Consider the following 25,089-nt stretch of genomic DNA (forward strand, 5'->3'; position numbering starts at 1 on the left):
AACAAAGCATAAAGCCCTACAGGCTAAAGTGATGTCTGCCCCAAGGTCTCCTCGGGACAGTCTTTCTCTGACCCTCCCACAGAGCCCTCAGAACTTTCATGGCTACGGTTTGATGCTCAGGCTGTAACACCTGTGCCTGACAGAATGCCAGCCCAAATGGGAACTCCAAGCTCACCTCCAGGCTCCAGTTTTTAAGGGTCACATATGGGTTAAGTTATATCTTTTAAAGAGTGAGATTGTGCTGCCTAGGCCTGTTTCCTCCTGCAAATGTGAAGCTCCCTTAGTTTTACATGTGGCACTGGTGAGCACCCTTCAGCTCTGCTCTAGCCCTGCGCCCGGGAAATTCAAGCTGCAGCATACTCCCCAAGAAACAGACACAAACGTCCACTCTCCTTCATTATGGCTGCAGCATACTCCCCAAGAAACAGACACAAACGTCCACTCACCTTCATTATGGCAAGACAGCAAGTCGCAAACCCCAGAACAACAGGATGTGAAACATGGGAGCTTCCTGTCATTCCCGGACTATATAGCTCTCCTACCCGGATGCCACAGAGCACCTGACTGACTGCATCTGCTGCCAATGAATGGGCTTCGGCATGATGTCAGAACTCAGTGGGCCCACCGCTCACTACCTTCCTGCTCAGGAAACCCAACAATGAGATGAGACAAACCAGAAGGCACACTCTAAGCCTGAGAGCGTTCAGACAGGACTGCTTTTCCAGGGAGCAGAACAGATTACTTTCCCAAACAGCAATCTAGACAACAAAAAGCAAAAGTCCTTTAATGCAAAGAGTGTTCGTGCCAAAGGAACTAGGAGAGAGGCCCTGGAGCTTCCCTGAAACACCTCTCACAAGCCAGTCAGTGACACGTGGAAACTGCGCCCAGAGCCATGAGGTGTCTAGGACAGAATGCACACCTTAGACACACTCTGGGCTTCACCAAGAAGCCAACCCCCCAGGCTGGCGGGGAGGTTGGCTTTTACAGTACTCGGAAGGAGTAGGCCACTGTTGCCATGCAGACCAGAGGTACATCTGCTTCAGGAAGGTCTGCCTGCCCATCTCCTACCATGACGGTCCTTCTATCCAGGAGTAGCAGAAGCCTGGGACCATGGCTCCTCAAGCCACCGAAGACTCTACAATGCCACTTCCTGCCACACCTTCTTCTATATCTCTAAAGTACTCTGCCTGGGCATACTCCTTATTTTATGGTTGTTAATGGTATGCAAATGCAGTGTCAGGCTTAGCTCTTTTACAAATACATGAAACAGGAAAAATTTGGTATCAACTGCCCAGTGTCTGCCTAACAAATTGTCACCATCAAGGTGATCCTGTGAGCGGGCACGAAGGTACCTGGTCACCTGTGGCCCCGGATACAATGTTACAGTTCTGAACAAACTGTAACATTGTCTCAATCAAAAGAACAGAAGGACAAACAAAAGCCTACCTAGCATAGTTGCTAAAAACCAATCTTACCCAGAACTTTCCTATCAGGACAACTACTACAGCCAGAAGTGGTCAGAGAAGCCTCTGCTTAAAGACGGGGGTGGGGGAGGGGGTGTACACAAGCAGTGTCAGTCAGCAAGGTGAGACCTTCCAACTCCAAACACAAAAAAAACTTTCAGAAACATCAGACCACCTAGATCAAAAGAACTTTAACATAGTGTCTCCTACTCTCAAGACGCTGTGACTCAAAATAAAGGTGATTTTGAGTAAGTGCTTGTCAAACAAGGGTCCCCTTCCACCGCAAATCTAAAACACAGTACTTATATAGTGTTGGCAGCTAAGGCTTCACAGACATTCAGAGGATACTAATCTGCTGTGAGGAGCATTCCTACCCAGAGGACCCCACTGTGTCCTTCAGTAGGTGACAGATTGTGAGGCAGAAGAGGACAAACAACCCAGGTGGACTCTTCTACCCTGGCCTATACTGAGCCTCTCCACGGTGTCAGCCCTGGGCAGCTGAGGAAGCACACGTGCCCACAGCCACTCTCTACACTCAGGGCATGAAGAGCAGAGCCCCACAGTGTCACATCTGTCAGCTTCCAGAAGCAGCTTGCTGCATGAATGTGGGTCACAAGGGAACACCACTGCAAGGGAGCAAGCGAGGAAGCCTGGACTCCCTGTGTCCTCACTGCAACCATAAAGCTCCCTGGTGCAAGCAACAGGAAGCCAGGGCCGCCTTTGGAAGCCATTGTGCCATGTATTTATTAGGAGTCACCAGTGACGTCCACACCAGCAGACAAGAGGACATTCCTCCTTCTTCTTGAGGGACAACAGTGCCTCAAGACTACCAAGATACGAGCCAAGCTAGACAGAGGAAGGAGAGCCATAAAGGAGCCAACACCTACACACAGCATATAATTTAGAATTCAGAAGATTCAGCAGCAGCAGCAGCAGCAGCAGCACATGCAAACAGAGCCCGTCCAGACTGTCGTGCGCGGATATCCTGACCACACAAACATAAACACCACTGGCCACGAAACTGATGCAATGCACCTTGAGATACTGAACTAAAAGCAAACAAAGCAGTGACTCAGACCTAATGACGAAATGGTGTCATTATCTGGCTACACCTAGAAAGTGCCAGGGAGAGGAGCCTCTCCCCCCACCATCTCAATAGGAAGGAAGACCCTGTTACAGGACACTACCCCAACACCTTGACATCAACCAGTTCCACTACAAGGGTTTTATGAGGAAGCTATATTTTCTCACACTTACACACACACACATCATGAGTCTTGGCAGATATTTCTGGAGTGTTGCTTGCAAGGTTTAAAAATACATTCTTGTCCCATCATATTGTCAAGTAGTGTCTGATTTCAGAACAAGAATGACTGATGGTGAATGGTAAGTGAGTGCGCTATTTAAAGCGCACTGCAAATGTCCACACTAATCCGTGACATCCATCCCTGCTCCTGCAGATTCTGAACTCAACTCCACCTACTGCTCCTCAGGGATAAAAATAGGGCTTCACAGGGCTTTAGCAATCACAACACTTTCACCTAAGACGCCCCTAAACAAGCTACTTCCCTTTAAGATAAGAATCAACTCTTACTCCGTTTGTGGATCTACTTCATCAACAAGTCAACATGCAAACACCATAGCAGAGAGGACTCATCTACACTTTGCTGGCTTTGCACCCTTCCCAAGCCTAGAAGAAACCTTCATAAAGCACAGCTAGGGCAGTGACAGCATCCAGTCAAGGCAGAGTGGAAATAAACTTGCTGAGGATAAATGTCACACCAGTGCATGCACAGCCTAGACCTTCCTGTTCAAACCGTCTTACACACAGGGGAAATAAAATCTGACTCAGACTCCTTGAACTCTGCCCGGAACAGTAAAGGAGAGGAGTGCGATGCTTCAGACACCAGGAGACTGCAGCCACACAGGCACCCACACAGCTGGCTCTCAGTCTTTACCTCTACTTGGCAAGGCACAGCCTGCCTATCACTAGACCTAAACCCAACCACAGCAGAACCTGAACAGAGACATGAACACCTGCCTGGGCTAAACCCAAGGGAACTGACACCATCTACAGCTCTACAAGGCAGTAAGAGCATTGCATTAACAACCAAACTAACAGCAAGTAAAGACTGCAAACACCTCTCCTTCCTCCTCCAGCACACTCAAGTGAGAAGTGAGCTAAGTGGGGGAGGGAGGGAGTCGGGCAGGAGGGAGCAGGGAGGGGCTGCAAGCAGTAGGCATCAGATTTTAGAAGACTACTGGGGGAAGCAGATGGATTCTTAAAATACTAACGGAGTTGGGAACAGTCCCACGAAGCCATGTGATATCAAGAACCACAAGCAGCTGCACCTGAACCCAGAGCCCTTTTCCAGAAGGTGAGCAGCACCTGACCCCTCTTTACACTGGCTCCTACGAGCAGATCAGCCTCAGGTGTCCCTGAGCTCATGGGAAAGACACTGAGAGGAAGAGGGGATGGTAATCCCATCCCGGTGAGCAGAGCCAGCAGAGCCGAAGCGCAGGAGCACTGATTCAGGAAGGAGGAGAGGGTGTGAGAAGCTCTAGCCAAGGCCCTGCTCCTAGACAGCCCTCTAGACTCTCCACCAGCTCTTTCTGCCCCTACATGATGGCACAGACATGCAGGCTAGTCACAGGGTTGAGCCACAGAGGGCTGAGGATGTGGCTCAGTGGTGGAGTGTGTGTCTGTCAGACCAGGGCTGGATCACCAGTACCACATAGAAAATGAATTGACCAAGGCTCACCTGTGAGAAGCAACTGACAAGAGTACAGCTAAAAGGCACTGTCAGCATGAGGCTCAGAAGGCAGGAGGAGGCCAACTGGCCAAGGTCTTGATCTGAAAGCAGTCCACCTGCACTGGTGTTTATGCCTTAGATGAAACCAGGTGCTAAAGCAGCCATGATCCCAAATAAAGCCTGTTCTTCCAATGTACCAGGAAAGGGTGGGAGGTGAGGTGGGAGCACTGACGGGGGCAATGCAGCCCTACCCCTCCAGTAAAGTGAACCAGGGAGCTGGGACAGCCACAGTAGGCCCTGCAGCTAGCTCCCCAGGAGCAACTACAGTAGTGATGTCCTTACCCTTAAATCAAGAAATACAGGTTTCTGGCCTGGCATAGTGCCACACAACCATAACCCCAGCTACACAGAAAGCTGACACAGGAGGAAGGAAGGGTCACAAGTTCAAAGCCAACGCGGGCTCTATTGTAGAATGAAACTATATCTCAAAAAAGTAAATAAAATGACAATGATCAAGGAAGCAGATCCGTGGGAGAGCACTTGCCTGTCAATGTTTAAAGAGGCCCTGAGTTCAAACCTTGGTTTGGGACGGGGGGTTAAGTGGGGGAAAAACCCACAGACCACAAAACACAAGATTGTCTAGTATTGCCACAGAACCGTACAGATGGAGCAAAGAGACTGTGGAGAGGAGAAGCTCAAATGTCTGTGAGATCTAAGGAGACGGTGGTAAGGAAGGAGTGTGCAAGTAGAGCTCACAGGCTTCCTGACAACTGGACACAGCAGTGATAAATAACTCAAATATCACTTTAACCAGACTCCACACAAACTCCAAGGGAAGCCTGTGAGCGGAAGAGTAACACATAAGTCAAAGGGAGCATTTCCGTGCAGCACTCTGTAAGCCTTGCTGTCCTGCGCCAGCCACCTGGTCTCCAGTCCCAATCTGTGCACACCTCACCGTGCTCACCAGCAGGGCTGAGCACAAGGTCTGAGGACAACAGACCCTAGCAAGCAGCCTTCAAAAGGACACGGATCAGTAAGAGAAGCCAGCAGCTGTGAGTGGGGGCTTGGATGACCCTCGAGGATGACTAGGAGATCCTCATGTACATCAGCTTTTATCTGTCTCAGACCCCAAGCCCGGGAACCAACCTGTCCCTCCCCCTCACTTCTGCCCAGCCCAGACTGGATCTTTATCACCTAGTCAGGGATAACTTGGGGCGGGGGGGTTATACAACAAAAGCTGGGGTACATGAGGAGATCCTCATCCTTGAGAGGGCAACCAGTTCTTGGAGGAACAGAATTTAGCATTTGAATACAAGCAGCACCAGACCAAACCCCTAAAATTCAGCACTTCCAAAGACAGAGGGGTGGACACTAAGTGTCCTCTCACAAAATGCTACGGGAAATTAGAATACCTACATGCAGAATCCTTGCCAAAACTGTTTAACTAGAATCAAACTATGACCAGGTGCATATGTCACAGACACACACCTACCATGCCAGCACCTGCAGGAGGGAGAGTGACAGACAGGAGCATCTCACACTGGAGGCCAGCACGGACTGGCAAAGGAACTCAAAAGAAAACGGCCTAGAGACAAGCAGCAGCTATGCGTGGAGTTGCCCTCCTCCTGGCTGGTTTCACAGAGATGCTCTCTCATCTGGTGATGGAGAAAAGCGCCAACAGTCTGACCCAGGCGTAGACCTTGCTAGCTACAATACCAACCTGCCCACACAGTAACGACCAATTGTTTTCTGCCTGGGTTTTAGCCCCCTTCCAGGGGGAAGAAATATGCCTGGTAGTGTAAACCTGGTCAAAAGTTTATGGCTGGATGGTCACAATGAACTACTGTTGTCTTGCTTTAAGACCATGGCATGAACCTGCCTTCTAAATATGTCTGTACCCAAGGACAGCACTCCTCAGCCTTGTCTGTAGCCGCCTCGGCTGTGTACAGTAGGGACCACTCGCATAGAGCCTGGTAACTGGCTGCAGTGCTAAGAATAAATGGCTGAGTGCTCAGCCCTAAACAGAAGCCCCACATCATCCCCCAGGGCTCAGGGAGCACTCAGGAGGAAGGAGAGCTGTGAACACATCTTCTGGACACGGCAAGGCTGTCTATATGCATGAGCTCACAGCAGGCAGCTATGTGTACAAGCCTGGACCCCCGACAGACACTGCGTCATGGGGAGGAGAGATGCATGTGGGCCAGCCCTCCTGGAGGAGTTATCAGCAGTAATGTCTGCTAGGGGAGGGTGGTACAGTACAAGTGACGCCTGCTCACATAATGCTTTGGCCACGGTAAGTCACACCTGCCCACTTAACTCCCCACAAGGGCATAAATTTGTAAGGAATAAAAGTCAACGATCCCAAGTCATAGATGCTGACGGTGAGGGAGCAGATCTTTGTGAGGCACTGACGAGGCCTGACAGTGAATGAGCATTCCTCCACTAAGACGGCTCAGAAGAGGAATGCCGCATGTCACTCAGAGCACATCTGAACACCGACTAAACAGGCAGTAACAGGTTTCCATGCTAAGAGCCTTGAGAAAGTATGAACGCTAACATCTGTATGCTAACATAGGCACGGAAGTATTCAGAATTATTACGAGGTCTATAAAGTAGTTTAAATGCTTAGCAAAATATAATTTAAACAAAGTATAAAGATTTGCAGAGATAAAACTCGGTGCAGAGTATCAGTCCTGGACCCAAGGTGTTTTCTATGGTGGTCTTTCAGACAGTTTCCCATATAAGGAAACTCCAGGCAGAACAGGTCAGGGAGCTCTCTGGCACCTACTCTCCTCCCCTAACCTTGGGGTGGGAAAATGAAGGCACCCATTCTTCAGCTACAGGAGGCGGTGAGCAATTCTATTAGGCCCTATGGCCCTTTCCAGAGAGCGCAACTTCAAAGCTCACAACCCTACAATTTACACAGCTGGGCAGGCGGCAGGTAGGCCCAGTTCTGTGGAACTATGGCTGGAGAGAGGCGGGTTCCTCATACCTGCTCTTGGCTACCAAGTCTTCCCATTCTTCTGTGCTCCTGGAACTCAGCTGTCCCCTCCCCAGCTGGGTAACAGGCGCCACCTGCCATCCGTGTCCTTCAGCAAACCAAGTTCAACAGAGAAGCTGGCCAGCTCCAAACACCAAGTCATCCGCTGTTCCCAAGACCCAAGAGTGTCTCTGTAATGTTCCCACACACTGACACCCACAGGGGTGAGCCCCCTTACTTGTAAGCATCTACAGAGGGCAAGACCATCATCCCTGGGGGCAGAAGAGTACAGGCCACAGGAATGAGTCAAAGGCACAGAATGGAAAAGGAATGGTTATGAGAGGAAGGAAACACCAATTCAACCTAATACAAACTTGGGCAGAAATGCTTACTCTGGGTAATTTTACTTCTAACACACACTCAGTATATATAGACTTCACATCCAAACACAGCGCAAGGACTTGGGTTTTGTTTTACTTATTCAGTGGGAACCTGTCCCCCGCTGGTTCCCAGAACACAAGGGACACTCAGAGACACAAAGATGCAGGACAAACAGCTGTCAAGAGAAGAGAGGAATTTGCCATCCAAGCAGACAATGGCCTCCATTTCTGGATCTGTTTTCAAAGGAAATCAGAAAGATGACTAAAGGACAGCCAGAAAGAAACCTGTTGCACTAGACATAGGAGGGGAGGGAAAGGGACCTAATTCAGCAACACAGCATCCACCTAGCTGGTGCAAAGCTCTGGGCTCCATCCCAGATGTGTGTGGTGTGGTGTGTGTGTGTGTGTGTGTGAGGGGGGGGGGGGGGAGGACAGAGACAGAGAGATTAGTAAGCGGAGGGAGGCGAACGGTTACTCTGAGTCACTGCAGGATCTCCACAGAGACAGCAGTCCCTCTGTCCTGTCCCACACTCTCAACCACGCCTGTACATTTCAACCTTCACTCCACACTACTCATCTGTCGTGGCTGTCACTGTTTCATTTTCCACAAGGACTGAGAAGAAAATACAGCACAAACGTGTGACATTCTAGCCCTGAGCACAGGACAAAGCGCTCTGGATACAGAACAACTGGAGGCAGGTAAAGCGCACGTCACACACTGGGCCTGCTCCTCTTCCTGCTCTGGCCGGGTGGCACTGAGACTAAGGCTTCCCAGCAAGCTTCCCAGATGCACATGTCAAATCAGTCAGGTCATACAAGCCACCCTGTCAGAAGCAATGTCACCTAGGGTGACAACCACTGCCTGGCCTGGAATCTGCACTCTCGCCTGGAGGTTCAGAGGACACCCCGTCCTGTCTCTTCCACAGTACACATCTACTCAAACCCACCAAACGCCACATGTCCATCCACTAGACACCAAACTGAACTCGGCGGGCTCCCTGCAGGATGCAGACACAGGATGGCAGTGTAGAGCTCTTCTCAGACGCCTTCACCTTCACAAACCACCCTTCCCAGGATCCCTCAAGCCTCCCACTGTTAGGACTAAAGGACAACTTGCCCCTGCACAGGACCTGAAACGGCTCTGGGCATTCTCGTCACCCCAGAGCAGAAACACACAGGCCAGAGAAAACGGATGCACAGTATGTGGCCCTCCGCCCTGTGGCTGCCCCCAGATGGCCTCAGTTTTTCTTCCCCTAGAACTGAAGAGACATGCCAGGTACCATTCCTAACTAAGCACAGGGTCCTATGATTCTGAAACTTCTACCATGACCAAGTCTCTAGGAGCTGGGCATCCTTCCACTGAGCACTGCCACAGGAAGTCAGCACCAAACCAGAAGTCAACACCAGTCAGCAAGTGGCCCAGAGCCATCTACCAACCATCTGTCCTCTCAAACTGATGCCCATATGTCAGGGCTAACAGCACCCACTGGCTACAAGTCAGAGTTCATATAAGCCATCTGACATAGAGACACAAAGGCTATGCATCCTACTACACTGGATCTGCAACAGCTCATGCAGCAAGGTTTTGAAAGGGCCAAACAAAAAGTTCTGAGGATGAAATAAAGGTATGTATGGGGAGGGAAGAAGAGAGAAGCTTGGGGTCTTAGGTAGGGACCATGAGGAGAGCCAGGAGAGGAGAAAGGAGGAGTAGCCATGGGGCAGCATGGACCGTGAGCATATGGCAAGTTGTATCTCAGGAATTTTGACAGGGAAACAGACAGAGTCGATATCTGCTCAGCTCTAGTGTTATATGGCTTGTGATAAAGTTTAAAGGCTCTGTCTTTTATTTTGGAAATGCTGTCTAAAAAGCTAACTAATTAGTAACAACAGAATATTTAAATCATGTTATATCTACTATTTGTCTTGGATAACAACCTAAGGCCCTAAATGGGCCCCATAGTTCCTGAAGGAAGCCTAAGGTCTCTGACAAGTCGCCTGGTTGGACACCCCACCATCCACCTAGGGGTTCCACAAAGCCTCTGGACAGACACTTTGGGGAGTTTTTCTAGTGCAACAAATGTCTACTTGGTGATCCACAAGCATGACAGATGATCAAGGAGTCACAGCCAAGCAGACAGTCCAAAGCACCCAGAGTGAAGGGAGGCGTGGCACTGGAGACAGTTTTCACTGGCCCAGATGACAACTCTGAAAATGAGACAGAACAAGGCACATTCTCCAAGCACAGGTCAGTCACTCACGGAAAGTCAGTCAGTTACCATTAGAGCATCTCCAGCAGTTGGACATACTAGAAGTACAAGCACAAGGCACAGAAGTCAAGACAAGGAGATGCTGTTACAGAGACCAGCCCTCTAAGGCTTGGATAGGCACATTTCCCTGGGTCACAGTTGGCCAGGAGAGTGGCAGAAGTGACAGGTCCAGGCCAGCAGAGCACTGGACCAGAGTCCATGCGAGCCGGTCATCCCATCATGAGCATAATGAGGAGGCAGGAAGCAAGCTGTGGGAGAAGAGCCCATTGAATACGCACGCCTTTCCCAGGACAGACACTGTCCTTCAGACTTCAGAAACAAAAGGCAGAGTTACAGCAGCACAGGTATCACCCAGCACCAAGACAGAAGGCCAAGAACTAAACTCTAAAGGGGCCAGGGGCAGCAAAAGCCAATCCGTGGACCAGACCACAGCATGCCCATCAGTTAGAATAAAATTCATACTTCCAACCCTGGCTTGGCCCTTAGGAAAGAGGAAGGAGTCCTAAGAGCAAAGCTTCAAGGCCAGCCTCTACCTGGCCTGGACACGCTCAGGGCCTCGATGCCTCATGCCTCATCCAGGCAGGGACAGCACCCTGAAAAAGGCTGCTCTGAGCACTGAGACAACTGGGTGCAGAGAGCCCAGATCAAGCATTCTGCACAGGAACAGTCAATGGACCAGGAGAAGCCCACACAGGGCTCACCCCCAGCCCTCCCAGACACACTCACTCCCTCTCCTCTAGCACTTAGCCCTTCCCTTTAAGGCAAAGGTTATGGGGAAAGTCCCAGGCCTAGGCCCTTACCTAGCACCTAGCCACTCCCCAAATCTTCTGCCACCCCTCTGCTCCCCACTGTTTCTCCTGCCAACTCCTATCATCATTGGGCTCTCCCTGCTAGTTCTGTTGAGCAGCAGCTTGCTCTTGGAGGGAGATTTATTAAGGCATGGGCATACAAAGAAAGTGAAACACCAGGATGTTTAGGACAGAAGGATTACAGGGAAACAACAGGCTCTTCTAAGGGGAAAAGAATCACTCCAGCCTGCAGGGAAGGTCAACTAAAACAGGAAGTAAACAGCTGTAAATAGCTTCAGGAAGTCCCTAAAATTGACCACATTCACCAGGCTAAAGGTATATTAGCAGTAAAGCAGGTTATGAGTCATTCTCAGACCAACTAAGCAGCCTGGAAGAAGCAGAGACCAACTGAACTGCCCGGAAGAAACAAAGACCAGGCGAGCTTTCTGAAGAGGCTAAGGTCAACTGAACCACCCAGAAGGGACTCTACCTGTTGAGCTGTGTGACTATGCACTGTGCTTTACATCCCCAGCTCTCATGACAGTCACTTCTGCTCCTGCAAGTCACCCCTTGCCCACACTCCTGTAAGTAACCGGAGTAAAATTACTGCTTCACCAACCTACACTTACTTGGTCGTGATCTCTGTATCTGCGATGAGTACCCACCTGTGTGTGTTGTATCTGTCCAGGAAAAGTCTGTCACACACAGTTTTGTTTACTCTGAATACCCCATCAGTGATGACTTTGTAAAGCTGCTAAGACAACCAGCACTCAGAACAAGTAAATGATAAAGTACACAGAACACAATGGCTCTCCCTTAACCTCTTAATTCTAAGTTTACCAATGTCTGACCTGAATATTGCCTATACAACACATGTATAGTGTCCCAGGAGGCCATAAGAGGATGTCAGATCCCCTGAACTGGGGTCACAGTGGTTATGAGCCACCATGTGAGTGCTGGGAAACAAACCTGGGTCCTCCACCACAGCACCCAGGGCTCTTAACTTCTGAGCCTTTGTCTCTCCAGCTCCTATCCACAGGCCAGCAGCAGTCCCAGAGTGCTAGCTTTACTTCTGGTGCAAAGATAAAGACAGCCTGACAAAAGCACCTGAGGGGAGTGTGGTAGTTTGGCTAGGAATGAGCCCTCAGGCTCACAGATCTGAATGTGCCTCTTTCTCCCCTACTGGCCTCCTGCGGCCTGAAGATCCAGAACTCTCAAGCTACTTCCCCAGCACCAGGTCCGCCTGCCATGAATGACAATGGACTTAATATCTGAACTGTAAGCCAGCCCCAACTAAAAGTTTTCCTTTCTGAGAGTTTGCCTTGGTCACAGTGTCTCTTTACAGCAATAGAACCCTAAGTAACAGAGAGAGCCACATCACATACACAATCACCAGCAGAGAGAAAAAACAGAACTCGCTTGGTGCTGTGCTACGCCAGCTTTCTTCAGTCACAGTTCAGGGTCCACATTCAACTGGCTCTCCTGATTTCTATTAATAACCCAATACCCCCAGAGTCACACTCCAGGCCAACCGAACCTAGGGAATCCCCACTGACTCTTCTCAGATGATTTTAGGTTGTGGGATGTTGATGTCTAAACCCAACCAACCATCACACCAAGGAAGACCCAAATACTCTGTGCAGAGCCACAATCTAGTAACACCACAAGCTCACACTGTGAGGATAACACAGAAGGACAGCTTGGGAGGGGATACATGGGCTCTAGAAACCCACAGACAAGAGATTTAAATTCCACCAGAAATGTACACGTGCATGCTGGGCAAAGCCATCTCAGAACTGTCACTGTCAGAGACCAGGTCCATGGTGGAGCTGAGGCACAGCAAAAGAACAGATGAGACTCACAGAGTGACCCACACGAAGGAGTTGAGAGAGGGAACACACTGCAATCCAGCAAGGTTCTTGTTTTGTGGTTTTGTTTTGTTTGGGTGTTTTTGTCTTTTCCAGACAGGGTTCGAGCCCTGGCTGTCTTTCTCTGTGAACCAAGCTGGCCTCAAACTCACAGCTCTACCTGTCTCTGCCTCCCAAGTGCTGGGACTAAAGGTGTGAGTTTTTTGAAACCTCAAAGCCCACTTTTGGTAGCATTCTTCTTCCAACAAAGCCACACCTCATAATCCTTCCCAAACAAGAGTTCCACCAATTGGGGACCAAGTATACAAACATAGGAGCCCATGGAGGAGAGTCCCACTCACGCCATCGTTGGCAGCAGTGTAGGAAGTTCACAGAAACACACACTTCCTGCTCTGTCCAGAGTCCCAAGCATTCTCACCCTCCCAGAGAACAGTTGAAAAGTGCAGGGCTGCCTCTGGCCAGAAAGTCTGGGCCCCTTCTCCATTCTCCCCACCACCAAACACTCATAAAACAACCTGCGGGCACCTCAAGTTCTTCATGTTCAGTCTAGACTTACTGTAGGCCAAGGATGAGCTTACTCTTAAGGAAAAAATGTTTAGACAGAGATGAGCAATTTCCTTTCTAAAACCTCACTTTAACTACCTAAGTCACCCTGGCTCATTTCAACACTGGAGACTGAAGTCTTCTGGAACTCTCTCCACACTTAGGCAGGAATTAAAGCCTCACTCAAAGGAAGCTCAGCCTTCTCTCTCCCTTTCAAGCAGCTGCAAGCCTGCTTTCAGCAGGAGCTCACCCTGTGCAAAGTGCTTCTGCCCTAGTTACAGGTACCAGGCTGGAAGGAAGCGCTACAGATACCCGGCCCGCACAGTGTACCAGCCAAGGCTGCTCTTTCAGCCTCACAAGCTCTTTCCACCCCACCTCAGGGAACTGGGAATGCCTCACTCCTACCTCAGATCACTGCACCCAGAAAAGGAGCACATCAAGCAGGACACATAAGGATAAGAAACACTGTATTGTGGAGGTCTGAGGGAAAAAGACTTCTAACAGGTACAAGCAGTTGCAGGGCAGCCCAGGAAGATACCTTATGTACTGTTGCTAACAGACCATGACATAAGTCAACAGAGAAGGTGGAGGCAGCTGTTCAAAGCCTGTATGAACTCACACCTTTAGCCTTGCTGTGGCCTTCACTGTTTACAGCAGAGGAAACTGAATCCCATGTCCACATTCCACAGGATTTACTGGCCTCCAAGAGGCAGTCACTGAATCAAGAGACAAACACGGGGCATGAAGAGATGGTGGCACTGCTACTGTACTGTGCCAAGCTAAGGTATGTTACAGAAGTATATGCTACGGTGTCACAGGTATCTACATACGTGCAATGGGAAAAAGATTAAACCACTGACATGGACATCTAGCCACAATATCTCTAGATGGCAGTGTCATGTAGTTTTTTTCTCCTACATGTCTCTACTTTCTGAGCTTTATGTAGCAAACACAAACCACCAGGCAACTGAAAAGCAGAATAAGCACCGTGGTTTAACACTAGTGGTTTCAACAGGAGCTGCCTGGCACTCGCTGTGGTGTTTGTTGCCAACCCGTGTTTCTTACAGCACATACAAAACGCAAGCATCAAAACACCCACTTGCCAACTGACAGAGAGGCTGGGAGAGAGGGAGGGAGGGGGGAGGGATGGATGGAGGGAAGGAGGGAGGGAGAGAGAGAGAGAGAGAGAGAGAGAGAGAGAGAGAGAGAGATAACCATGCATCTGGAAAGAAGCTGATGTCCAGAACAAACCAGGAAGTTAGGCCACTGCCTAAAACCTTTATTCTGTAGCCACTTCTCAAAAGGCCTAAGAATAACCAAGAGCTATTTTTCATAAAGTTCAATATCACTAATATCAAAGTGTAAAGCACAATGAACTATGGCCCCGACCCCTTAGCATGTCTACTGTCAAAACCACAAGAGACACCTGCAGGTAGGATGTGAGGAAATGGAGTCCTCCAACACCGATGGGTGGGATATAAGCTGGTCTATACATCACAGAACTTATAGAGTGGTGACTAAAATTAATCGCCCTGTGCTCCAGCAATCCCACTAACAGGTGTATAGCCAAAGAAATTCAGACAATGCTGAAGAAACACATGTTCCCCATATATTGCAAGAGTGTTCACAACAGTCTCAAAATGGAGACAACCTGAGATGACAATGTCAGAAAACACGACACACGGAAGCACCGGGTCACAATGAGTGTGAAAAGGAGGACTGAGGCCATCAGCACTGGCAGCTCGAGTGAACCTAGAGAACCAGCAGGTAGCGTAAGCCAAAAAACCAACAGCACACAGCCTCCCTCACAGCCCAACAGGAACTGGTGAGCGGCAGTCACTGGGGCTGGGAGAAGGACAGGACAATAGGAGATGCCCGGTCACAGGGGACAGTGTCAAGGTAGCCAGTGGGCACTGCACAGTGGCAGCTACAGCTGGCATCATGCGTGTGAAGGTGCTATAAAAGAACCTGGCGTGTTCTCATTGCAGAAGTCTATGATGGCAACAGATGGAGACTAGCTCGATATAATCATCCCACAATACAGTCACACGTCTGATACGCCACACTAGGCCATATTAAGAAACTAGGTTGTGAAGCAAACGTTACGTGGACAGTTAATATCTTAATCTCTACTGAACTGGAAGACCAAAAGTACAAGCCAAAAATGCCCAAGAACAAGGAAGGGCAAAATACATTTCTGTTCTGAATCACCAAGACCTTTGGATGATGGCTTCTTCACAAGACAGTGAATATTTTAATTACTGTTTTTGACTAAAGCAGAAGACGATGTTGATACTATCTGGTGTATGAGACGGCAAGTGGGAAGACTGTAGCCCTGGGTCATCATCCCTTCCGGGTCCCACATGTGTACCAGAGCCAGCTGGCTGGGAAAAAAAGAGCTGTGGTTTGCGTCATTTGACAAAATCCCAGAAATCATCTTGGCAACCATGAGAAATCACATCCGAATCTTGTTTTCCTTCCCAGAGCAGAGATGCTATATTGGAAGCAACATTAGTTCTTCAGCAGGAGAGCCATGGTGCCACGCTGCTCTGCCAGTTCCTCTCTTGCCTTGGAAAGGCCAGTGCCATCTGGGCAGAGGACTCTGCCAGGATCGCTCAAAGCCAACATGGCTCCCACTTCATAATTTCAACTGGGACTTTTGAAAATGACCTGAAGTACACCCATCTGTAATAGTGCTAAATTCCAACTTTTCAAAATTCATGACAAAAAGAATGTGCATTATTACATTTGCAAATATGTAATAAATAAAAACACTTAGAACAACAGATATTTCTCTGAGGAATCAAAGTTCACTGTGCATTTCATAACTTTGCTGCTAATGTCCCTGATGCTGTATGTCATGACATGGGCTAAGCTTCGTACGACACCAATGGAACTAGATTCATATGGCCTTAATTTAAGGGGTCTTGTTCTATTACTATTTCATGTTATTGGGCGCCTTGCCTGCATGCATGTCTGTGCACCAGGTGTGCGTGCCTGCAGAGGCCAGCATCGGACCTGGAAGTGGAGTTAGGGATGCTTGTGAACCACCATATAGGTGCCAACACTTGAACCAGGCTCCTCTGGAGAGCAGGCAGTGCTTTTAACCACTGAGCCATTTCTCTAATACCAAGTTTAGATTCTGAATAGAGCTACTACAAGCACCATGGGAGTGACAGGAAAAACCAGTTTTTTCAAGGAAGGCAGTCTCTGCTCTGGATAGCTGCAGTTTGAGTTTCATTCATACAGGTGCTTAATTAACATTACTGGGTAAGAAAATCTTGACAGTTAATATATTGTGACCATCAATAAATATATCTAATATAATTTGAGAACAGAACAGCAACAAATAAGAAAACACACTGTCCCCAGCTGTTTCACCTGAGGCACTGCAGACAGAGGACTTCATGACTTGTCTCTCAGTTCACTAAGGTACTTATGTTTGCAAACAATACTGCCAACATCATCATCATCACTTCCTTTCTTAGATACAAATGGATAGAGACTGGCACTGCTGTGCCCAGTTTTCTACACAAATCAGAAAATAAAAATGCATGTGTATATATGCATGTGAGAGCATGTTAATGTATACGAGTTCACATACACACATGTACACGTGTGGGCATGCATGTGGAGGTCAAAAGTAAACCCTGGTTGTTTTTATCAGTCACTTTCCACTTTTTTTTTTTTCTTTTGAGGCAAAGTCTCTACTTGAACTTGGAGCTTGCCTGACTGGCTAGCCTCTCTAGGCGGCAAGCCCCAGGGAATCCGACCATCTGAACCACATCACTAAGATTCTGAGCACCACGCTTGGCTCTTTCTCCGGTCCTCATGCTTGCACACCAAGCATTTTACCGAATAAACCATCTCCCTGGCACCTACTCCAAATATTTCAAGGCAAACAGTTGGTTGAAAAATAAGTTGTAAAAAAATAAAGAGGCCAGCAAGATGGCACAGCAGGTAAAGTCTACTGCTGTTAAGGCTAAAAAAATTCCATCCCTGGAACCTACATAGTCTGGGAGACAACCGTCAGTTTCTCTGACCTCTGAGCAAGTACTGTGCACACTGGCACACACACAAACACATTCGATAGAAGCTTAAAAATAACTGATATACATGGTGACAGTGATGGTGAGTTCTTTTCTTTAAAGAAATCATGAGGAGCTGAAGTGGAGCAGGCCAGTCTTTTTTACTAACACAATTCAGTCTGAAGCAACACCCTGGGAAAAGCCCCTTGGTATTAAGTACTAAGAACAAAAGCTAAGTTAGAATTTAGGCTGTTTTGTTTCCCCATCAATTTTAAAATGTCTTCGGCCTCCCATTGTAGGGAGCGGCTAAAGATGGCGCCGACATCCGGTGGTCGTTTGTGGTAAACACCTACAGCACATGTGTTGGCAGACCCCCAGCACCTACAAGGCCAGGGTGATATTCATGCTAAATAGGTATTTCATGCTCCACCAATCCCCAGTGGACAAATTTACAGCCACAGCCTGTCTTGTATTTAAGGCGAGTGCCTTTGTTCCCCGGGGTCCCCGTACTATCAATTAGGTGTTCCTGCAATAAAGGCTGATTGAGAAAGATTCAACGGTGTTGCGTCTTCCTTGCCGGTTGAGGTGGGCGCGACATCCCATCTTTTGAGAAGTTGGTGACTAAATAAATGTGTCAGTCCTACTGTTGCTTAGAGGTCCAAGGCCCTTCCCTCAGGGCTTCTGTCTGTGGAAGACTCAGTCTTCCCCTGAACATGACTCTGATCTGACACAGTTACAGACTGATGGATGAGTTAAAGCCATTCCTTTCTCCAGGAACTTCCTAAAACATGATGGCTGAACAAACTGGGGGTTTAAGTATGGTATACTAACCTTGAGAAAAATGTTGTACTTTCCCCCACTGTACTTTTAAGTAACTGGAAGAGATATTTACTCTTTAAAATCAGCACAAAATAGGACGCAATTGGTCTTTTTTTTTTTTTCAAGGGGAAACCTATTTGCTATCACAAGTGTAACTTCAGACTTGTCCTCTTAGTAACCAATCCTTAGCAAGGACCTGCTTGTGTGGAGGGCTGCTCTAGGTGCCCAGGACAGGTCCATGTTGGGCTCTGACAGCATCTCTGGCAGACTCAGTGCCATAGAAGCCATTGCTGTATGAAACGGCAGCCGGCACTGCGACCTTTGCAAAGCTGCAAAGGGGCAACTTTCACTTTCCTTTAAAGCAACTTCTTACAACAGTCAGTTCCCTTAATGTGTAGGGTAAGTCTGAAAGAATACTGTAATGTAAAACCCAGGTGTATGAGAGTGGACTCCTATGACAAAAGTCAGACAAAGTAAATCTCCCAGTCACTAAAACCGCAAGGCTGGTGCCACCAAGGCAAGTCAATACCCCATTTTTTTAAAGAGCTGTGAGACTTTCTGAAATCACCCAGCCATTCTCCAATTATCTGCATCAATTTCCTTTAAGTCATCAAATAAATTAACAAAGAGACGGTAACACTTAGATCACTACAAACCACTGTCTGTCCAATTTCAATTAAATACACTTACGCAAACAACTGGGTTGGATGGCTTCTACAATTAATTCATCTCAAGAAACACAAAGTCAGACTGTCCTACCAGGACTGAAGTGGGTGTGACATTTCCAACCCTTCACAGGGTGAGGAAGTGACTTCGAAGCTCATCCACCTGAGCTCATTCCCAAAAAGCAAAGCCAGTTTTCTAGATCTGCAACACTGCCCCAGGAATAACAAAAGGAAACAGCGACATCCCTGGGGAACTGACACTGAAGGACCACAAAGGGTCCATGCACCAAGGAAAAGACAATCCCGCGGAGTTGTCCCCAGAAGCAGGTTTTACAAACCCCGTTTTCAGGCTCGTGAGTTTTCTAACGTAAGCATTATGGGTGGAGGATCCAGCCACACCGCCGAATTTCGGGCCTGCAGAAGCAGCATATGAGGACCAAGAGGGGGTTGGCCCTCGACATTTCAGCTTGGACCTTGCCTGACCACCTGCTGAGGGCTGGGTCCGACCTGAATATGATACTGGGGAATCCCAAAGGGCGGTTTTCAGGAGTGGACAGATGTCCCCGAGCAACGGGGACTACCAACGTGCCACCTGCACAGGAGCTCGAGAACCACAGGGTTCTCGTGGAGCCAGCACAAGGTGTGGGGTCCACACGCCGGCCGCGAGGAGACGTCGAGTGGCTTCTTGTCCCGGGATGAGAAGCCCCGCTCCACAGAGGCGGCGGTGAGGAGCGGTCGCCCCAGACAGCGTCAGCTCCGGCGACCCCGACCCGACTCCGGGCCACCCTCGACCCCGGCCCTGCCTCCCCCAGCCCCACCAGACCTCCCGCATCCCTGCCCGGCCCGGCCCCGCGCTCACCCACCTCCAGGCGCAGGGACGCCCCGCAGGCGCGCAGGAACTCGCGGATGTTGCTCAGGCACTCGCTCTCGTTCCGCGGCTCCGGGTAGACCTGCAACACACAGCGGCGCTGAGCGGGCCTGACGCTTCATCCGCTCCCCTTCCTCGGGGCTGCACCAATCTCCGCCCCTGCCCGCACCCGGAAGCGCGTCCAGAACCGGAAGTGACGTCGTCAAACCGCGCCCCCGCGGTCTCTTCCCGCGGGTGCTGCGTCTTCAGCTGCGGGTGCTTCTTCCCATCCCTGCTCCAACCCTGCTAGTGCTCGTCCCGGCTCCCCTCACCACGTACTCCATGGCTGGGGTCCCTCTACACGCACTCCACTTCCTGGCCTTGCTCCGGCCCTGCCTCCTGCAGACCTCCGCTTCAAGCCACCTCCTCCAGGCCCTGATCTGGGCTCCCATCCCGCGCGCGCCGCCTCCTGACCTGCATTCTGCTGGCCGCACCTCACTAATACACAGAACTCTGCCTCTGCTGCTCGAACAGTCCCAAGAAGGTTCGAGAGAACTTCCCTTCTTCCTCACCTAGGTTCCTGCAAAGTGCAGTTTTAGTTCTAAAGCCATGAACTAATTAAATTAATGAGCAGCTTAAATTCTGCAGGTCGGCATGAAAGTGCCCAGATTTCTTTTCCCAAACACAGGCTGTGTGCTTTGTGATTGATTGTGGGTAAGTAAAGCCTCACTATGAGCAGCGAAGGAAGATCTGACCTACCACCCAGTGCTTCCGTGAGGCATCCTGCCACACTTGCCACATGTTATGCACCCGACCGCACCAGACATTAAGTGAAACAACAGAATGCGTGACTGGAACACTGTAAGAAAGACCCTGGTATATCAGGGGGAAAAAATTATTTAATTCTTAAAGTTTCTTAACCTAGACGTTTATAAAGAACAGATTTTCTAATATGGATTGGACGAACTAAATGTTGGCGTTTAAATCGTCACCCAGAAACACTGAAAACATTCAAGATTTTTTTTTTAAACAAGGAGAAATCTCAGCAAACATCTACTACGCTCAGGAATCCAGGTGGTCTCTGCAAAGTGCTTGGGTCTCTAAAACTGGCAAATGTTCAGAAACGCTGAGAGAAATGAGCCTCCTCCCTCAGCTGAAATGTCCTTAAGCTTATTGTCCCTCCACATTGTCTTTCTTTTGCAAAAGACCCGTTCATAAGGTCATCACAGGTTTATTTGTAAACTTCCCCACTTAACCCCAGGATAGATATAGCACATTCCCTTTACATGTGCGGCCTGTGCTCTAAATGAGCAAAAGCCACGCTCAACTGCTTTAGTTCTCAAAGCTATAAGCAGGTTCCATCTCTCATACTTAGTACCGTGTTTGCCTGCCACGTAATTTTAGTTGGTGGTTTTACTGTTTGGATGTCCTCCGAATATGCTATAGTTCCTAAGGGCAAGGAGGTAGTGATGTGTCCTACAGAAAAGAAAAACCTTGATGTTAGATAAGCTTCACTGGGCCATGCATTACAGTGCTGTTAGCTCTGTGTGAACAGTACAATATATCCACAAGAAAAAAAGATTCATCAGTGATCCAGGCTGCTCCAGAAAATTGCTAAGGCAACACCGAATCCCTCGTGAAACTGTGGAGAAGATGGGAAAGCAGCAAAATGTGTATTCATGAGATGGTGACCAATAAAGGAGTTGACAGCATTTCTAGTCTGAAAGCAAGTGTAATTTACAGTTATATTATTACCTGGGGTCAGAAACACAAAGTTTCCTCAGCTGGTTGTTAAAAGACTGATTGCATCACGAAAGTGTCAACTTTAGGACAGACTTTGTTATCTATAGCTAGTTCTGTGTTGAAGAACAAAACGAAACAGCATGTTTTCCATGAGCATCAGAAAACAAAACTTCGTGATGGAAACAACTTCTCAGACTCTGGGAGATGCTTCAGAGACCACGCAACCTTGCTACTGTGTGTCGATACCAAGGGTGAATTATAAATATAAGCTGCCCCTAATGGGGTACAGAAACCAAACCCAGGGCCACTTAGGACAAAACACCTCAACTGCATGCTAGGTCACAGGAGATGACAATAATGGATGATAGCATCCAGAATGTTTTAGGATTGGTTCCACAATTGCTTCATCCCAATCCATGAATACTCTTCCAGGACAAAACCTACCTCCTGGGTTATTAACTAATGTCCCTATTCATTTCTGTGAAGAACCTGAAAATGTTCGCCCCTGCACAAATTCTTCTTGTGTCCCCAAACCATCATCTCTGTCATCCAACCCCCTAGTCAGGGCACAGTACAAGCTTTTAAGGCACGGTGCCTAGGTAAGCTGTTCAGTAAACCTTTAACACTCAAAGGCCCCCTGAGGAAACTTCCAGTGAGACTACTGGAAACCCATCACCATGTGCAATGTCAGCTATATTGGCAAGCCTGAGGCAGCAGCAAGTAACTGGCTATCATCAGTTAACTATCGGAAAAGGGTTCAGCCAAGTTCCCTTAACGACTTTGAAAGTATGACCAAATATAAGTAATAGCATCAAAACTATAATGAATACTGCCCAGCAAATGAATGGAGAATGTTTGGCAAAAGGAAGGAAAACTAGAGGAAATTTGGGCTGGGAGGGCAGTAGAAACCACTGGCCAAGTCCTGGAACTGATTAAACATGGCATCAGAGTAAATACCATCAGTAAGACAACACAGTGTCCTCAGGGCAGCTAACGTAACAATCCAAGTCTGCCTTGGAAAAAATATCCTACAACACTGAGATGTGAGCTGGTGCTTAAGCACAGCCTTGATTCCACTGCATTTGTCCCTTAAGTCAAAGACTGGATTGGTAACAAGCCAAACAGACAAGACTAGGCAATGTTTCAAGCCTTAAGCCAGTCTGATGGAGTCTATTAAAAAAAAAAACAAAAACCGCCAGTCTTGTAAAGGAGAGCCATCTTTATCTACATCTTCCCCTTCTGCTGAACAAATTTCAATCCCTCGCAAGGTCAGAGGTCAAAGCACATTCATCTTGCAGCTAGCTCCCTCTACAGTGCGACTGTAACATTTTCATGAAGCCAACCCCATGACCTTTGCATAGTACTTTTCTCAAGACTTGCTTTGCACTCCTACTACACAGCGCCCAGTATATGTGCGTGGTGCCGTGTTTACTGTCTGGTTATGAATATTATGTGTATGTGACAAACCAGTATAGCCGTAGTATGATATATTACACAGTGCTGTATTTGAGAGGGTGTCTTACTGTAACGTTTATAGCATCCATTCTCCCAAAATGCCCATAACGTAAGGTCACGTATTCACCGGTTGACAGACTCTTGTGACCAGCCATGTGCACACACGCTCACATCCACAGGTACATGTAAATTAGAAATAAGAGATCTGCGCTATGACCAGGGCCTTTTGGTTTCCTAGTCCTGTATTTCCCCAAGGACATTGTTGCTGTTCATAGAATGTAACTACATCTCTCCTTCTTCTCTACATTTGATTATGAAACCACAGGCTAATTGTTATCTGCTTTCCGTGTATGGTGAGTGTATAAAATAATGGAAACAGCACACATTAATCTTGATAATCGTTAACTATAAAAAGCAGAGCTACTCGGGGATCTATATCTTAATGAGAAATGTGATATTTAACTTACACTTACTTGTGTGGGAATGTGTGGGATCAAAAGGACAAGTGTGGCAGTCAATTCCCTTCTCTCACCATGTGGATCCCAGGAATCAAACTCAGGTCATCAGACTTGGTGACAGACACCATTACCCACTGAGCTCTCTCCCTGGGCCCAGACTGTTTTTCATCTGTGGATTCTATCACTTTGCTAGGATGAGATGTCCACCTCCAACTCTCTTCCAGACTGTTCTCTCCGTGCATGTGCTGGTCAGGCATCCATAAGGATGAGCACAAGGAAATGAGTTTTCTAATGGGATTATCCTTTGACACCTTATGAGTGACAAGAGCCAAACTCCAAACGTGGTCAATTACACATTCTGACACTTTGAAATGTTAAACGCTTCATTAGAGCCGCCTATAATCTATGAAAACAAGGAATTAGAAAACATAGAGTCACAGAGTCCCTGCCACTGGGGTCACTGAACCCAGAGTCACAGAATTGCTGCCACTGGAGTCACTGAAGTCTTAACACCCTGGGTGTATTGCTTCATTCATTCTTGTTTTCTTTCTTATAAAGCATGTTTGTGATTGTGTTTAAGTAACAAAGACTTTCATCTTTTAGCAGTATGTCTGAGGAAGACAGAAAATGAGTGGCGTAAGCAAGGAATGTTATGAAGAGGAGTAGGGACAGCTAAACTGGCTATGTGGCCTATGGTCACAGGCTCCTTTCTATGGACACACAAGTTGAGGCTCTTTCCATGGGTTACCTTAAAATATCCTTGCCCACATAACTCTTAAGTCAGGTTCCTGTACATGGGTGCATGTAACTAGAACATCAATAAACAAAGCTAATCAGAAAACTGTAATGGGTCAACATACAAGTGAGTAGCTCTAACTATAACAAACATGTCACTAGGGGAGTCGCTTGACCCCTCTACACCTATTTCCTTATCTCCAGTTGAAGGCCAATAGCCTAGCTGAGTTGTTGGATCAAATAGATAATAAATTAATCCAGCAACATTTACTGGGCCTCAAGTTCACAGCAGATCATATCATTTAGAAGTGCAGTCCCAGCTACTTGAGAGGGGGACAGGTATATCACTTGAGCTGATAAGTTGATGTCCAGGCACACAGCAAGACAGCATCTCAGGGCAGAGGGGAAACACCTGTGGCATTTCAGAAGTCCATGGTGTTTTCTAAAATGTACATCATCAAGGACAACAGAGATTATGGTGTGATTCTAGGATTATTATAAGGTGAAACCACATAGAAAAGTCCTTCATGATTCTCTAAAGTCGGTCTGCATGTAGTCAATGAATAAGTGAAAAACTGACATCATCAGGTGTCAGGGTACACACACACACACACACACACACACACACGCGCGCGCGCGCGCGCATGCATGCACATGAGAACATGTTAAAAGTCCAGCTAACATGGCATGCCTATCAGAAGGAGAACAAGGAGAATGCTCAAAATGTCAGAGTCAACAAGGCTGCAAAGCAACCATGAGCCTGACTTGGGAACCAGTGCAACAGGAAAATGAGCAGTTTCTTCCACAGTAAAACTTGTTTCTACCCTAGGACCCAGCCGTTGTTTGCCCAGGAGAAATCATAGTCACCAGAAGCCCTGTGTTCACGGCTGCTTGCTTTTGATTAGCGAGGCCACCAAGCAGAGGGCTCTGCATGAACTCCAGAATGAAAGCAGTGGCCTGATGACTTCCTCTGCCCAGGCCATGTCACAGCAATGATGCAAAAGGTCCTCCACAATAGTAACTTTCAAGCTTTCACCAGGAGCTAATCAGGACTAGAAATCATCTCATAAACCTTCCTGGTTTCCATAGAAATAGCTTTTATGCTTGATAATTGATCAAAGTGCAACTGACAGAAAATTAACCGCCAAGTAATGCTGACACCAGAGTCCAGGACCTTCACAGCTGTCCAGTTTCTCCTCCATTCTTTACCAGCTGCTCCTGGCTGGGGCAGTGAGTCCCCTCCCCAACAGGCTCAACAAAGTGCCAGTGAAGGCAGCTGTCTCAGACAGACAGCTGG

The 25,089-nt window shown here is 48.0% G+C and overlaps 1 protein-coding gene across 11 annotated transcripts in view; it reads right to left on the minus strand.

The window, feature by feature from the left end:
• Arhgef7 (Rho guanine nucleotide exchange factor 7) overlaps nt 1-25,089 on the minus strand; it is a 111,485-nt gene that overhangs the window by 59,375 nt on the left and 27,021 nt on the right. For 5 of the 11 annotated variants that reach the window (NM_001113522.3, NM_001113521.3, XM_087587329.1 and 2 more), the window contains 1 exon segment: nt 19,418-19,504. The exons of 3 other annotated variants lie outside the window; for them this stretch is intronic. In NM_001113522.3, the coding sequence (NP_001106994.3) occupies nt 19,418-19,504 (87 nt within the window). 11 annotated transcript variants of the gene reach the window in all.

Source organism: Rattus norvegicus, chromosome 16 (assembly GCF_021556685.1).
Source record: "Rattus norvegicus strain SHRSP/BbbUtx chromosome 16, alternate assembly SHRSP_T2T, whole genome shotgun sequence".
NCBI lineage: Eukaryota > Metazoa > Chordata > Mammalia > Rodentia > Muridae > Rattus > Rattus norvegicus.